General features: G+C 44.6%; 1 protein-coding gene across 1 annotated transcript in view; it reads left to right on the top strand.

The window, feature by feature from the left end:
- Positions 1 to 2,523: 2,523 nt before the first annotated feature.
- LOC142038058 (protein ELYS-like) overlaps positions 2,524 to 16,254 on the top strand; it is a 49,110-nt gene continuing 35,379 nt past the window's right edge. The window contains exons 1-5 of the mRNA XM_075043051.1: positions 2,524 to 2,663; positions 8,879 to 9,005; positions 10,253 to 10,506; positions 14,339 to 14,519; positions 15,288 to 15,495. Of these exons, the coding sequence (XP_074899152.1) occupies positions 8,885 to 9,005; positions 10,253 to 10,506; positions 14,339 to 14,519; positions 15,288 to 15,495 (764 nt within the window). The 5' untranslated portion in view covers positions 2,524 to 2,663; positions 8,879 to 8,884. The remainder of the gene's footprint in view (positions 2,664 to 8,878; positions 9,006 to 10,252; positions 10,507 to 14,338; positions 14,520 to 15,287; positions 15,496 to 16,254) is intronic.

Below are 16,254 nucleotides of genomic sequence, written 5' to 3'. Positions count from 1 at the left end.
CTGAAGTAGGATCATTTAGTGTTATTACCTGGTTCGTTTTTTTTTCAGTAAACTTTTTTGAGCATGTATTACTGTGTTGCAGGTTTAAACATTCATCTCAAAGTTTAGCTGCTTTGCTCTAAAATCAATTAAACTCATTATGGATGTGCTGAAGAGGTCTGGAATGCAAGAACTGGCTTGTATTCTGATTTTCACTCTTACCATTTGTAGGGTATTTTAGGACATACATGTGGGAGTGTGAGAGAAAAGGTAGGTATGAAACTGCTGGAGTGAGACTTAATAGCTCTGGTATTTTCTGGACAATTTGTAAATTGTAATGAAAATTATCTTGAATGTGATGTGCAATGAATCTCTTTGTGAAGAATACTATGTGGGTTGGAGAAAAAAATAGCATGAAGTGAAAATTCTGTTAAAATGCCAAACACCAAAATTCTCTCCTTTTGTTTTTAAAGTTGAAAACAGAAGACTTAGTTCCTTAGTTTAAACTGAGGGATGAAGAGAAATTATGCTGCAGGCACTACTGTAACTTCAGTGAGCTTTACTTAACTTGTGACAAGAGCAAAACACTCACGTAAAAGAAATTAGGTGGCTGCCATTTAAGTGTGTTAGTGGCTGTGTTATGCTCTGTTGAAGCTAGGATGGCTATTGGATTTCTTTTATTTAAGATAAGTATAAAATAAATTGAGCTCTTTTGGTAGCTGAAATAAAAGGAGTACCATATTCTAAACAGGCGTGTGCAGATTGATTAAAAACTTTCTTCTGCATGTTGATGGAGATTTTCACACACATGATAAAAAGGAACAAAATGTCTTGTTCTTGGCTACCTGGAGAAAAAGATGTGGTCTTAGCAGCAATTGTTTGGTGGAAAGGGGGTTGGAAATATCTTCTGTCACCTAATTCTTGCTCAGTACAGGAAAGTGGGACTTTGCTCATTCTTTGTACATAAACAATGTTGCTCAAGAGATACATCAGCCTGTTGTCACAGTCTCACCCTAACTGAAACAACATCCAGAACATCAAAAGTCATGAACTAGGATTCAGTGAACAGTAATTCACAAGTACAGTGATACTTCTCTCTCGCTGGTGTTCTACCTCCAAGAGGCAAAACCCGAAAGGGTAAGTATCTTGCCAAGGTGATGGTGACATGTACCTTGTGCTGCAAAGTAAATGGAAAGAAGGTCACAACTCAGCTTGGCAAATTGACACAAAGAACTATCATCATGACAGTTGTAAATAGTTTTGTACAGGTAAGTTCCTCCTGCTGCCCTCTCTTCAGTGGTAAATGCATGAGATAATCATGGTTTCTATTTGTAGAGAAATGCTTATTTATGCTGCCATATGGGTTTTTTTTTAGCTAAAATGTTATCTAATGTCTAGAGCTAAACTACTTTAAGTATTTTTAATTGTCAGTATTATTTCATTAGTGTCTAGCTGTGTTTCTGCTTCCTTCCTGTTTAGACCTTTACAATCAAGTAGGAACAACTGAAATACACTGGAGACCAGGAATCCAGCATGCCTGGAAACCTGCTTGTTTACAAAATGTACAAAGTCCTCTTCTCATTGGCACTTAGCATGTTCTACGAGCAAATACTTCTGGTGTAAACCCCATTCAGACTGCTGAAGGATGTTAATACAGAACCACGGCCTTTACAGACACCTCACATGCTGGTACCAGGCTTAAGCTTCACTGCAATATGGTTGCATCTTCTTCCGAGTTTTCACTGACACTGCCAAGATTGTAGTTGTTGCTGAAACAGCTGTGCTGGCAAGAGTGTGTAATGAGGTGTAAAAGACCACAAAGGAAGCCTGCAAACTACTCGTGAGGAGTTCAATTTCCAGGCTAAGCTTGCCGGGAGTGGAGCCCAGTGGTGAGGGATGCTGCCCTGACAGCAGGGCCTCATGCCTGGGGAAGGCCGAGCTCCTCTGAAACCCATTTTCAGCATCAACCAAGTGCCCCAAGGGGGACAGGTGGCCCCGGCGATGAGAGGGACACCCGTAGGCAGGGCTGGCCCGAGCAGGCCATCTCCCGGCCATGGCGAGCTCCCTCTTAGTGGGACAGGCCCGGCCCCGCAGGGTGAGGTGCTGGGGGCCGAGAGTGGGCTCTGCAGGGCATGTGGTTTTGCTGTGGGTGGGAGTGCTCCCTGTGCGCCGTGGGATCGCCCGCCTTCCAGGCTCCCCGGCGGCTGAGGTGGCCGCTGGGACCCGAGGAAGACTGCTGCCCCCACTACAACCCGCCGAAGAGACGGGCGCCCTGGTAGGCCAGAAACTACAGTTCCCGGCGTGCCCCGCGCAAAGCCGGCCCGCACCGGAAGGAGCCGGGCGGGGAGCGGAAGCGGCTGGCGGCACGCTGGGACACGTAGTCCGGGGGCGGCCACAGCCCGGGGCCGTGTCCCGCGAATTTGAAAATTCCCGCGGTGCCCGCGGCAGGTCTCGCGAGAACTCGGCCGCCCCGCCCCCCCGCGCGGCGGGTGAGCGAGCGAGGTGGGTGCCGCGCGTGGGGGGGAGGGGAGGGGAGCGGCGCGGCACGGAACGGGGCGCGCGGGCGGCAGAGCAGGAACCGAGCGCGGAACGCGGCACGCTCTGTGGCGCAGGAGCCCCGCGTGGCGCGGCCGGGCAGGCGGAGGCCACCGCAGCCGCTGCGGGAGATGCCGCCGCCCTCATCGGCACGTACGGGGGAAAAACGGGCCGGGAGAGGGGCGGGCAGAAGGGAGCGGCGCGGAGAGAAGGCGGTGGCGGTGGCGACCCCGGCCGGCCGGCGGGCGGGCCGGCCTGCAGCCTGCCTTCCCCCCGCCTACCAGCAGGTACCGGCCGCTCCTGAGGCGGCTAGGCCGGCTCGGCCGCCGCTGGCGCAGCGCGGGCCCGGCGGGGCCCCTGGGCGGGCCTGGCCGCCGTCGACCGGCCCCTTATGTAAGTGACCCCCTGGCCGGCGGCGCCTTGCCCCGCCGCACGTGGCCCGGCCGCGGCGGGGGCGGCCGGCGGCGCGGCCTGGGCAGCGCACATGGGAGGCGGCGGCGGAGGCGGCGTGCGAGGCTCCGCAGCCGGGAGGCGGCCGTCAGAGGCTGGGGGGGCGTGGGAGATGGGGCGGCAGCCGCCGGGAGCCTTCTCTTCGGCCCGGCCACCGGCCGCCCGGCCGGCGGAGGCCCTCGCCTCTCGCTCCTTCGGTCACTTTTTCGGAGGGTTTTTCTATTCTCTCTAGTGACTTTCTTACCCTCTTCCCCCTTTCGCTGTCGTTTTCCAGGAGGAGGCGGGAAATTCGCTCGCTGCGTAGAGCGGCGATTGATCGCGGGAAGAGGGCTGGGTTTAATGGGGAGAGCAGAGCTTTACAGGAATCCCGCGCGTTTTGTGGGGGTCTCTTGATTTTTGCATGAAGCCTGCATCACGCAGCAAAGTTGCTGACTTAAACAAAAGTGCTTCATTTCTTCCTGACTCGAGGTCTGGAGCTTCTGCCAATAGAAGGAAGCGTGGAGTCAGTCTTTCAGCTCTAGTAATTGCTTGCTGATGGTGTTTGGTAAAACTAGGGGACATTCAGGGGCTGAATTCTGTCGGGAATGCTGAACCCCGTGTAGGGTGTACGGCTAAACGTGGTAGTTCAAGTGCCACCTTAGGCCCATCGGTCTGGATGATGGCATCAGTCTTGGCTGGCAGCTGTCACAGGTGTTTGGGCACACAGGACAGGACCCTGTTCTGCTGAGGACAGCTCCTCATCCACTTACTGCATCGGCTCATTTTCCTGCATTGATTTGCCCGGGGTTTGCTTTTTTAAGACGGTGAAATGAACTTAATCGGGCTTCTATTAGTTTTGTGTCTTCTCCCCAGCAAGCTGTTGGATACAGTTTTAGAGAAGTAATGGTGACAAGCCTTTGCTGGTGTGGTATTTTTTCACCTGTGTGGTGGAGAGAATACTTAAATTGGTAGGAGAGAGTCACCAAAAGCCTGGGCCTGTTGCACGTGTTGCCAATGTTTTTGCGGTTCAGCTTGTCAGGTTGCTGTTTGTCCAAGTACGTTTCAGAGCTGGATACTCAGAAGCCGTCTGGACGTGGTGCTGGGCAGGCTGCTCTAGGTGAGCCTGCTTGAGCAGGGGCTTGGACCAGATGACCTCCAGTGATTCTGGAAGGCCGCCTGCTTCCAGAAGAGAACTTCTGGTAGTTCTCTTCCTTGTGATTCTGTGATTCTAGAATTTGTGCTGGGAGGGGCAGGCACCGAGGCGATGGCACACCGGTGTGGTATGCTGGAAATGTCAGCTGCTGTCTCCCTCTCTTAGGAAGGCTGCGCGTGTGTTCTGTACTGAGACACTTAGCGCCTATGTCTGTCTGTCCAGGTACGCCAAGCAATGTAAAAAGAGCGTAAGTTCAGAAGGGACTTTAGGAACTTTTGCTAGCTTAGCCACGTTAGACAGGGGCTGCGACTCTTGAATGAAAGTATGGTCGTGTTAGAGAATAACCATAGGAGGTGGCTGGGTAAACTGGCTCCAGTGTCAAATTCTGAGCTGTGTTGGTTTTGTTTGTGTTTTCCTTTGAAGGGAAGTCAAATCTATGGTCTTAGCTGTTGGGGGTTGTTGGGCTAGAGAGCTGAAATTCTTCCTTCTCCTTGCCTTCTGCTGTAGGTTTGGGCTTGTGGAGCATCCGCACAAACTCTGCAAGAGAATCTGTAGGCTGCGCTTGAGTGAAATAAGCCTGGCTGTGGAGTTCCGATACAGACCGTCTCTGTTATGCTAGTGGCTTTTTAGACTAGAACTTAGGCTTTGGATGAAATGTAGGGTGGTTGCCTAAAGCATCGGGGCGGGGGGGGTGTTTCTGCCTAAGTGGGAAAGAAATGACCCGGTGGTACTCACAAAGTCACCTGCTAACTCACTCACTAAATCCTCTTTCGGCTGGAGTAAAATATGGCAAAGCGCAAATTCACTGAACCCGACTACTAAGGTGCAGAAAGTGTCTTTTCCATCCACTGCTCCTCCAGCGCTTGTGAGCTGCCTCCTGCTTTTCTGGGGAAAATGTCATTGAACCAGTCGTTAATAATAATTCAAAAAATTCTGTCATTGTCATCTTTAGCTGTTATTCAACAAAGTGGATGCTGGTTTCTCAAAAGGACTTAGTTTTTCTTCCATTTCTTCTTCTTTGGCTTCTTCCCACTCTGTGTCCTGTTTCCTTGGAAAATGTGACCTGAATCGTGTCGCACGCTGTTGTCCGTTCTCTGATCACCAGGTAGCACTTCCCTGAAATCGCTTTAGCTTCCACATCTGGCTGAATGAAAGAATGATGCCTGTCAGCTGCAGCCTTTCTCAGTGAGACAGTGAGTCTCTACGCGCACGAGGGAGTTAAAAGTTGACTGACTGTGTCTCGGGTGGTGTCCTTTCTAAAAGGAAAGGGTTCTGCAGCTCTCCTTGCAAATTGTGTGTGTAGTTTCACACGTGTATGAGCTAGCGTAACGGCTTACTGCCACAAAATGGAGACGGACGAATTCCCTCTCCTTCTTCCCAACGCACTGTCCTGCCTCCTTCCTTGTGCCAACTTTCATGCTTGCTAGTTCTCTCTGCCAGCCAGTTTAACTCTCTAAGCTGGTGGAAAACTATCTACTTTTCTGGGTTCGTTTCCCATCTGCTTAGGCAGTTAACCTGGCTCGTAAAGTGCTCTAAAAAGTGCTCAAGTCAGTGCAAGGTAAGCCGCAGGAATACAGCAGTAGAACAAAGGAGCAGATGGAGAGATGGGAGGCGGCAGCAAGGCCTCTCTTCCGGCGGCAGTGAAGGCAACGTGTTTTGTGAAACCGTATCTTCAGCTGCGACTGAGCGTATTTTTAGCTTTTTCTTCAGAAAGCCTGTAACATTGTTGGCCTTTGATTTTCCTGGACTACCGTCAGTCAGAACTGACATCGCAGAACTCTGACTTGGCTGTATGTGATTCCACTTGAACATGTAATTTCTCTTTTTTTTTTTTTTTTTCCCCCTGGGGATTTTTAATCCAGAAATCTGTCATCAGTCTATGACTTGTGGCATGTTCCTTTCTTTGGAAACAGTTCATGGTGTTTAGAGGTCATAAGTAGCAAGGGTGAAGAAGAACGGTAATTTTGGCAACTTGTGCACAGACCACTTTGGTGTAGCATACAGCGGGGAGGTTGGATTCTGGCTTCCTCCTGAACATGGAGTAGGCCTGTGGCATTTTACACTGATCTGTTTTCTACCAGACAGAAGGAGGAATGTGACTGTAGTTGTTGTTTTCAAAGAGAGCAGAAACGCAGTTAGTGTTGGATATCGCTCTTAAAGGAGAGGCTTCACGCCTTTAACCTAGTTCTATCTAACTATTTTCCCACTGTGTGGATTTGCCAGTAATCCTTGGTTCAACTTAGCAGAATGATGCAAGTAAAACGTCCTGATAGCCAGGTCACTGTATATACAGTTCAGGCTTTATTGTGGAGTTTATTTTCCTAGTTCCATATTACCAAGCCAGATGTCTAGGAACAAAATGTTTCAAACGGCCATTGGCGTACTGGCAGAAACCTGGGCATGCCTGATGGTCTAGCGTTTTCACGTGCTTTTCTATGCAGTTAATAACTGCAGCGGAATTAAATTTAAAGTTCCATGAATGGTCCGGGCGTGGGAGTGTTACGTACTTGATGGTTCTTAGCGGTGGTATGGGCCTGATAAGCACATTTGTTGTGTACTGTAGGCAGGAGTACACTGTGTCAAGGTGTGAGCTTTCCACCAGAGAAGAATTCTTTCTGATTTGGTGGGGAGTTTGGGGTGGCGAGTGGTTTGTTTTTACGCTCAACTCTCCCCAGTAGAGTATCTTAAAATTTGATGTGCAATTTGGCCACGCCAAGTTCTGTGCTCTTGGCCTGTCCAGGTAGGCAGTGGCAAAGGCAGGGTGACGCAGGGTGACTCTTGTTCTTCCTCTTCTGAAATTTCTTCCCGTGATAATCTTCTCTGGTCATTCCTCCTTTCTTATTCAGCATCACGGTATTGCTGAAGGCACCTGTCAAAACAGCTGGACGTTGAAGGCCTTTGAGAGATGCTATTCACCAACCCAATAGATCTGTATTTGTATTGGGTATTATGGGTTACTCATAAAACATATGGATTAAATCATGACAATTAAACTGAGCCGGAAGGCTGGTCAAACTGTGGGGCTTTTTACTCTCTGGAGCCCCTGGATGCAGTGCAAAAGTTCATCCCGCTGTCCCTGTGAAAGGATGACAAGTACCAAAAAGCAAACGCGAGAAAACTACTGCAAATGAGTTGTCCCACTTGGAACTTGACCTGTGCTAGTTGTGAATGCTGGCAGGGCGGTCAGGCTGGCCGGCTGCAGCAGCGTCCTGCAATACTGGCTTTGCCATCGGCAACCTTTTTTTCCGAAGGTTGACTTGCGCTTAGTGCGGGACCCTGGCTTACACTGCCTGTGTTTCACGCGCTCGTTGTTTTCATGCTGGCAGAAGATACTGGAACATGTTCTCAGGTAGAGTGCTTGTGACCTGAAATATAGTAGATTCCAATGCCCAGGCTTTAGAGCATAACCTTTCTCCACAGAAGTACAATCTGTGTAAATGGTATTATTTATAAGCGTTTCCCTTTAATAACTTTGTGTTGCTCCCAGAGTCTGGTCTTCAGAACTAGCTGTAACCTCCTATGCCGTAAGGAAAATAGGTTATTAGTGCACGCTGGAAGAAGCAACCATAAAACTTTGCTTGCGGGAGAACATGTGTGCTACAGTTAATGCAATGGGCTTTGTGTGCCCATTGAAGTGGCTGGCTGTACTGGTTTGTGGCATAGGGTAAGGGTTCTGTTTGATGCCCGAGTTGGTCAGCATGTGTAACGCCCAGGAATAGCGAGCTACGTAGAATATCTTCCTTCTGAGACTCCATGGAGAAAGCAGTGCTATTTGAAGAGATGCTTGAACCTGTCTTGTCTTCCGGAGGCTTTTTCAATAACCCATAGAACTTGCAAAACGTAGTGAGCTGAAGTAGTTTGTATTTCCATGTGTGTGGAATATCTCTTATTTAGCCTCCTATTCAATCTTGTAAGTCACCTGAGCTTTTAAGTCCCCGTCCCCCGTCCCCCATCCCCCAAAAAAATCTATCTTGACATAGTGAAACGTGAACTGTCTGTGGAGCACTGATAGAGGTGTGGAAACTGAAAGGCCTCAAAGTTTTTGTACAATAGTGCAGAGATGTGATAAGGACTGGCAATAGGAAGGAAAGGACTGGAATAAGGAAAATGGGGATTTAAGTGTAGAAAAGAATCCGTGTTTTAAGGTGCTGTGTTATGTTCAGGTGATAAGTGTATGGAAAACTACTTTCCAACTGATGAGCTATGAAAGTCTGTATGGCTTGTCATGCGGAAACATCAACGGTACATTTTCTGGAAGAGTTTGAGAGTGAAGGTAGTTAAGAACTTAGTATTCCTTAGAGTTCAAAATAAACACACAAGAAGTGAACAAGACACAAACGATGCCTGAAATCTACTAGAAGACAATTGGCAATAAATAATGAGGTACAAAATCAAGAGCAAGGACTAATGGAACCTCACACCTCTTACTGCAGCGCTAATTGAAATATGCTTTTTCTCGGATTGCATCTTACTACAGACTGACATATCTGAGTAGACTTGAACTCGGTGTATTGTTTTTTTTCCTGTTATTGACCTTATCAATACCCCTGTGTCGCTTTTTGTTGGTGATCTCATAGGCATTAGAAAAGTAAAAGGATTCTCCTTTTGCTCTGCTGTGAGATCAAAAACTGTCCCGAGTGCCATTTTTTGAAGGAAAAGAGCTACAGGAGCTGTCTAGGAGATTACTTGCGGCATACTGATGAAACTTCTGTCAATCTCAAAAAGCAAATCTCAGTTATGGCTGACATGAGTCTGTTTTTGCATTTTTTTCTTTATTTACAGTGAAGAATGCGAGACCTATCAGCTCAGGTAACGAGCAGTCTGCTGCAGTTTCCAGAGGTGACTACTGAGGCACTTGGGGAAGATGAGATAACCCTAGATTCTGTGCTGAGCGGGAAGTTTTCTGGAGGTGAGCGTTCTCCTTTAAATTTGGTCTTGGTCTGAAGTTCTTATTGCCTGGAGGTTACCTGAAGCACAGGGTCACAGTATCGACTGTGTCAGGCTGGTGCTGTTAAGATGCATCAGGTTTCGAGAGGACAGGAAGGAAGTTTTAACTATTAAAAATGCTAATATTAAAACCTTAAAACTAGTATAGTTAAACTTTGAAATTACAGCAACCTTCACCAGTCTTGTGCTATTAAAATAATTTAGTTAAGCATGCTGAGTCAGCGGGCCTTCCTCAATGTTGTGGTCACTCAATTGTTAATTAAATAAAAGGCAGTTTTCAAAAAAGTGATAGTGTTGTTTTGGGCCCTATTTATTTGTACCAGCTCAAGCTCTATGACCATCATAACACCACATGCGGAACTAGTTCTTCTACAACGTTACAGAGGCGCACCCCCGCCGCTTTTTCTTTTCCTAGTCTGAATACAAACAGCAAAGGAAGAGGATAACACTGTTAAGCACTGCAGCCATATTTCCAACGTATTTAACAGGGTGCAGATGAGTACCCAGGGAGAGTTGCTGAAAGTGGCTAAGCAGATTAGGTAGTTGACTTTCTAGGTGATCCGCAAGTAGAGCTAGCTGGGTGCCTACCTGGTTGTCTAGGCTCTGTTAGACCAGGTGGAATCCATCTACCTGACTGAAAGTGCAGTAATTGAGTTAATACTTCCTCCGAGTTTGTTCCGTGAAACAAAATGTGTTAAATTCTTTCTGTCGTCAGCCCGTGTAAAAGATCAGATGTACTCATGCAGTGCCCATTTGACGATAATTTCTTGCTGCCGTCCAAATCCCTGCCCCAAGTAGGCGTGTGTCAAGTAAAATTAATAAACTAGAAATGAATTGGTTTAGATTTGTTATCTTTGAAGTGTGCTTTAAGACTCGTATTCCCGTATGTATTTAGACGATTTCTAGCCAAAACAAGCCGAATATGGGATGAAGTCTCTAGATCAATATGTTGTCATCTTCATCCCAAGCAGTCCAAATCCTTCAGTGCGGGAATGACAAGTAGAAATGCAAAATAATAAGGTTGTTAATATTAAGAGGTAGTGCTGGAGGATCTCCATGGGTGACTTTGAATAATTGACCACAACTAGGGAAGTCGGTCTTCCCTTTTGGGTACTTTTAGTGAAGGAAAGGGGCAGTGGCTGTGATTTTTCAGTTGTTTTCAGTCTTGTATTGGAAATTTGCTTTAGTCAGCTTTCTTTTCTCTTACAGGGAGAAATGGCTTGGCATGGCTGGCGTGTGGTCCTCAACTGGAGGTAGTGAACTCTGTGACGGGAGAGCGGCTCTCTGCTTACCGTTTCAGTGGAGTAAATGAACAGCCTCCCACCATTCGTGTGGTAAAGGAGTTTTCCTGGCAGAAAAGAACGGGACTGCTGGTTGGGTTGGAAGAAGCAGAGGGAAGTGTTCTCTGTCTGTACGACCTTGGAATATCGAGAGTGGTTAAAGCAGTTGTTCTCCCAGGAAGGGTACGTACACTTTAATCAGAGGAACGAAGCTTTTGCATTGTCAGGTGCTGCGTAATCCTGTTTCAGGAGAAGCTTTGGAGCGTCTCTTTGTAGGCGATATTTTTTCTATCTTGCATTAGTGCAGACTGTCACTTCAGAGTATCCAGTCAAGAGAGCCTTGGTGCAAACTCTTGGGCTTAACGGTACCGTTATCTTTTGAGCTTACTGATTGTAAAACAAGTTTTCTGGGTTTATGGTAGAGCACATAGTTACCTAATTCTCCACTGCCACAAAAAGGCATTGAGAACTATCTTTTATTGGCCAGAGTGAAAAAGGAAAAAAAAACCCCGCTGTTCCCAGTGTCTGTAACATACATTTCCGAAATGCTTGATTTCTCTATATGTTAGAAATACTGTCTTTAAAATATCTGAAACTTCCATAGTTGTGCTGTAAATGACTTAGACACATTCCCCTGAATCTCAGACTAGCAAGCGGGTGGCTTTAGAGCAGAACAGATTTTTATGTTGACTTAGGATAGGAAAGAAGAGCCGATAGGGAGTTACCTGATGGATTGTTGAACGATTGACTTTCAACCTGCAGTCCTTGAATCTCTGCTTATTGAATATTGTGTTTGTGTAGATGGGAGAGGCTGGTGGAATGTTACTCCTTTTTTTCTGTCTTCTGTAACCCAGGAAGTCCAATGATGTAGTGTCCCCTAGTCTCATTATCTTAATGTAAACAAGAATCAGTGCAAGTTAATAGAACATCAAGATTCACTATATTTTTTTTATCAGCTTAGAATCTGCAACAAATAAATACGTATTTATTACTTGGCTTCCCATAACTTTATTTTGCTTGACTTACTAGTATACAGGTGGAGTTTTGTTTGTTTGTAATGCTGCAGTGTGATTACTAGTAGTAAGCATTTGTATTGTGGTAATTTCTAACGATAGGAGTTGGTTTGGTGGTGTACCGTGTTAGTTTGCCTATCACCTTAATAAGTCTTAGAGTTTTACATGGAAAGGCTAGGTGTGTGCTGACAAAAGCATATAATCAATAAGTAAATTGTGTTTGTGAAAAATGACGAGCTTTGTTAAGTTTTATGTATTAAATCTAAGTATGGTGGGAATAGGAAGAGGAAAGGTTAAGAAGCGTCATGTCAGATATTGAATTTGTGTCTGCAGAAGTGATTTGAAATTGAATGTAGTTACCAGTTGTATTAGGGAGTTTTTCTATAGCACAGAAAAATTGTTCAGGAGAAAATACGAATAAGCCTTGGGGAGTAAAGTTGGCTGTTGTGTGATAAAGGTTATGAATTTTGAAATAAAGCCAAAGCTTGCCTGAATTTTTGCTCTTATGCCCCAAATACTCCTGATGACAAGCATGTTTGGTCTGTTGCTTTCATTTTACTTCCTGTCTTTTTGCTATTAGATTAGGTAGGTCAGCATAGACAGGACACAGGTATTGCAAGTTGGACTGTTAACTTCTAAGTTGTGAGTGGCAATAAGGGTAAGGAAAAACAAGTAGGTAAAACTTGCACTTGGCCACTGTCCATAAGTTTTGAATTTATTCTGCAGCTAATACTTCCCAATTCTGCATTACGTAATATGCGCTTTTAATCTGCCTGAACGTTTCTCTGATTTTCAGACTGATTATTTTTAAAAGTAAAATGCAGATCTATTCTTAACATCACTTTCCACAGTTTTTGTTGTTACTGTTTTAAGGCTTTAATGAGCACCTTGTACCCACATGGAAAACAGTCCAGGAATTATTTTCTGTGGACAACTAAGTTTTACAGGTTAATGCTAAATTAGAGTAACTATGGTTCAAGGTGTCAAGCCACCAGTGTATTAATGCAGGGTGTTTGAAGTGACTGTATGACTGCCTTTTAGTGTAAGAGTAGCTGTGTAGTCATTCAGAGAGTGAAGGAATGAGTTAAAAAAAACAAACTCACAAGATTAGAAAGAATTTTGGCATAATTTTTTTTTTGTTTTTTGTTTGTGGGAGCATCTCTCATTGCCCTCTGGATGTACATGTGAAATGTAGCAGAAAACTGAAAATGTTAATGGAGTATTATTTGGATTGGAGTCTAGTAGAAGCATATCTGAATTTAAAACATTAATTATATGAAATTGCTTTATAATGGTTGTATGTTTCAGAACTATTGAGTGTTATTTTCACAAATTTTCCTGTTTTGTATGAGGCAGAAGGGTAGCATTCAGATTCAGTGAGCTGAGAAAAGCTTGCTTTGTTCATTCCCAGAATGAGTTGGCAGTAGTCTAGGAGAATAGGAAAAGCCAGTGCATAGTGCCATGGAAAAATACGCTGTTTCAGGAGTTTCTACATGGAAAACTAAAGTGTGAAAACTGGGAAATGTTTTTGGAAGACTGTATGCAAAAATGGAAAAGATTCATTTGGTGCCAATTGTACAACAGAAAAAAATCTTAAAAGAAGTTAGAAGCAACACTTGAACTTCGGCTAATCCTGCAGCAAGATATGTACAGTATTTCTGCTTTCCTCATAACAGTCATCAAGACTTGGAGCAGCAAGAATTTGAATAATCAAAATGCTTTTGATAGTCCTTTGAGTAACAGAGAAGATTGGAATTTTAATTCGATTTATAGGAAACCTGAAACAAAATAAAGCTAAGTTACTCTAGGTGCTTCTAAGATTACAATTCTTGTGACCGAGGTGAAAGGTAAATTCTGTAGTAGATTGCCAGGCAGTGTAGTCATAGCACCTGCTTGATATGGGAGAGGAGAAAACTTTGGAGCTTAGGGGTTTGGTTATTTTTCCCCACTTCTAGGGGTAAAAAAATAAATAAAAAAATGGACTATCTTGTCATGCTCTCTTCTTTGTTTTATTTTTGTGTAAAACTTTGTTGTTGACGTAAGGATTCCTGTTTTCATTGTGTTGCATTTTGGAAGGCTAAAGGATAGCCCATGTTCTTTTGTTGTTTAGCTTTAGTGCAGGAGTCTCTATGTGCTTTATCTCTGCTATAGCACTCAGTATTGTCCTGGGATGTCTTGCAGGTGCTGAAAAGCCTGTCTTCACCCGCCTTGTAATAAAGTTGCATGTAGGCTGCTTCACACCTTAAAGAGCAGTGTGCACTTCTTCCTTAGCTGGAGTTAGCTTTTTATCTAACAAGCTGCTGTTCTTTTTGCCGTTGTTTTAGGCTGGCTTTTAACACTTTTGTTAACACTCATAAAAGTGCTGGTGTGCGTTTAAAACTTTTTTTGCTTTATGTGGTTGTTATTCTAAATGAGGACTACTGTAAATTTTACTAAGTTGGTATCTCTGTTCAATACTACCTACAAGTGTTGCATTCCCGTGGAAATGGTGTGTCTACCATGCAAGTAGACCGCTGCCTCATCTGACTGACAGCCATGATTTATCGTAATACCCGTTTGGCAAAGAAGGCATAGACTGTATCACGGTGCTCATGGGCTGTGAGCAGTGGAGAATGAGATTTACTTTTGTCTTCCTTACTCAGATCCCTTAAATATGATAAAGTTTCTTGCATATAATTGATCTTATGTGGGTTCATAGAGTTCATTATTTCTCAGTAGGAAATGGAAATTAGTAAGATGTAATAATAGAATGCACCATTGAAGTGGAAGTTAATTCAGTTAAATAACTGTAGGAAATCTAGTAAGTGGAAGGCAATAACAGATTGTTGTATAGGTGTGTGTTTTTTTTCTTGATAAAATTGGAAACAATGCTTTGCTTTTAAGTCTTATGGTCCTCTGTATTTACTTTCTTGTTTCTGATGTGCTAATTCCGGCTTCACTTTTGAATGATTTCTGTTTAGCTTGTCAAACAGCTTAAATGCTAGCTTGCAGTTTTCCTGTAGGTAACTGCTATAGAACCCATAACTAATCACGGAGGAGCCAGCGTGAGCACTCGGCACCTACATCAGAGTCTGCGATGGCTCTTTGGAGTGGCAGCAGTGGCTACAGATGTTGGTCATCTACTTCTGGTGGACCTTTGTTTGGATGATTTATCTTGCAGTCAGAATGAAATAGAAGCATCGGGTAAGCTTGCAGTTTTTAAACTTGAATTTGAGGGTAAGAAAACTTGTGTATAAACAACATGCATCCCACTTGGAAGACACTAGTGTGCAGGCATTTCTGACTGCTGGTTACAGATGGCGGTTTGCCTTGGTATAGTCCTGACCTGATTAAAAATGGGAGTGGCTTAATACTCCTTCTAATGTTATAAATGCCCCCCTGCCACCAAGATCCGTACGTCACTATGATGCTTGCCAGTGAGGTGTAGGAATTTTACCACGTGAGTCAGTGCAGCTGCCTGAGAGGAAGTTGTGTCAGAGGCGCCCTATTTCTTGGGAATGTTCTTCTGCTTCTGTGGGTTGACTTGGGGCAAATTTTAGGCTTGCTTGTTAAAATGAATCCGACTTGTCAAAAATCGTGCATTTGGATGACTGAAATCTCTAATTTGCATATTCGGATTGCATATGCTGTTTTGGCTATTACAAGAGTGGCTTCAGGAGTTGGTGTTGCTTCAGCCAGCTTCATCGTGAGGCCCAAACGCGTGATTTATAGAGCCCAGGAAGAATTTGTCTACGAAGGTTACGCTCTTACCTGGTTTTAAAATACGAGTGAGAATACCTGTCTGATCAGAGAGTTCTTCTGTTCTTTGGAAACATACAAAAGAAAGCGTTGCATAAATGGGTATTTTGCCCGGGACGGTAGAATTGGATGAGACGTGTTGTCACGTCAGTGTTGAAAATGCAGCCTAAATGGCCTGACACATTAACTCATGGCATGGTTTTGTGTGTGTAGATCTAGAAGTTGTCACTAGAATTCCTGCTGAAGTTCCACAAAGAAGAGAAGCTGTGACCAGAGAAGGGAGACATCTCTGCTTTCAACTACAAAATCCTTCAGGAACAGCAATATCAACCCTGTACTACATAAGCAGAAGCAATCAGCTTGTTGTGGGTTTTTCAGATGGCTACCTGTCACTGTGGAATATGAAAACTTTGAAGAGGGAGTAAGTAGGCTTTTACACCTGGCCATGCCCCGAGGTGCAGGGGTCTCAATTGTTTGCTTACGGAAGCATGTTCATGAAAGAATTTTTTCAGGGACTGAAATTTTGGGTATAATCTTGGAATGTTTAGAAATCCTCTTCTGAAATAACTATTAAAAGTCATACATGGATTAAGTGGACCGCCTTCTCCCCAGTGGACTAGGATTGTTTTCCTCCTTGTGCCTGTGGCTCGAGGGATTGTGGAAAGCATGCTTCTTGGGGTTACGTCAAGCAGTTTAGGATGCGATGGAGCTCATTTTTCTAAGACGCTTTGTCCGATCAGTAGTGTTCAGTGAAGCCAGGAAACGTGTGTGTTTTGATGAACCAGATTTTAGGAATGATTTTTCAGAACCAGCTACTGCAATTAGGGCATACATTGAGAAGCTTACGTATGTTAATAATGTGGGTTTGGGGATAATATTCTTTAAAGCGTCCAGGATGAAACTAGTGAGACACGAAAAATCAATAGCTGATCCGTGCCTGAAAAGATATTCTTTCCTACACGTCAGCCTTGTCCAAAATAGGGGACTGACCCATTCCGAGGCAACGTTGCGTGTGAATGAAAATTTGCTTGGAACACTTGGAGATGAGGATAAGGGGCATGTAAATCTATAAGCAATAGAAAAATTAAGAGACGATTTTATATCTGCCAAAGGGCAATCACACGTGAAATATGTGACCAAATTCAGATAGGGATTGGCTTAAGCAAACCTGCAGTGACTC

Source organism: Buteo buteo, chromosome 12 (assembly GCF_964188355.1).
Source record: "Buteo buteo chromosome 12, bButBut1.hap1.1, whole genome shotgun sequence".
NCBI classification, from domain to species: Eukaryota; Metazoa; Chordata; class Aves; order Accipitriformes; family Accipitridae; genus Buteo; species Buteo buteo.
This window is presented reverse-complemented; position numbering and strand designations above follow the sequence as displayed.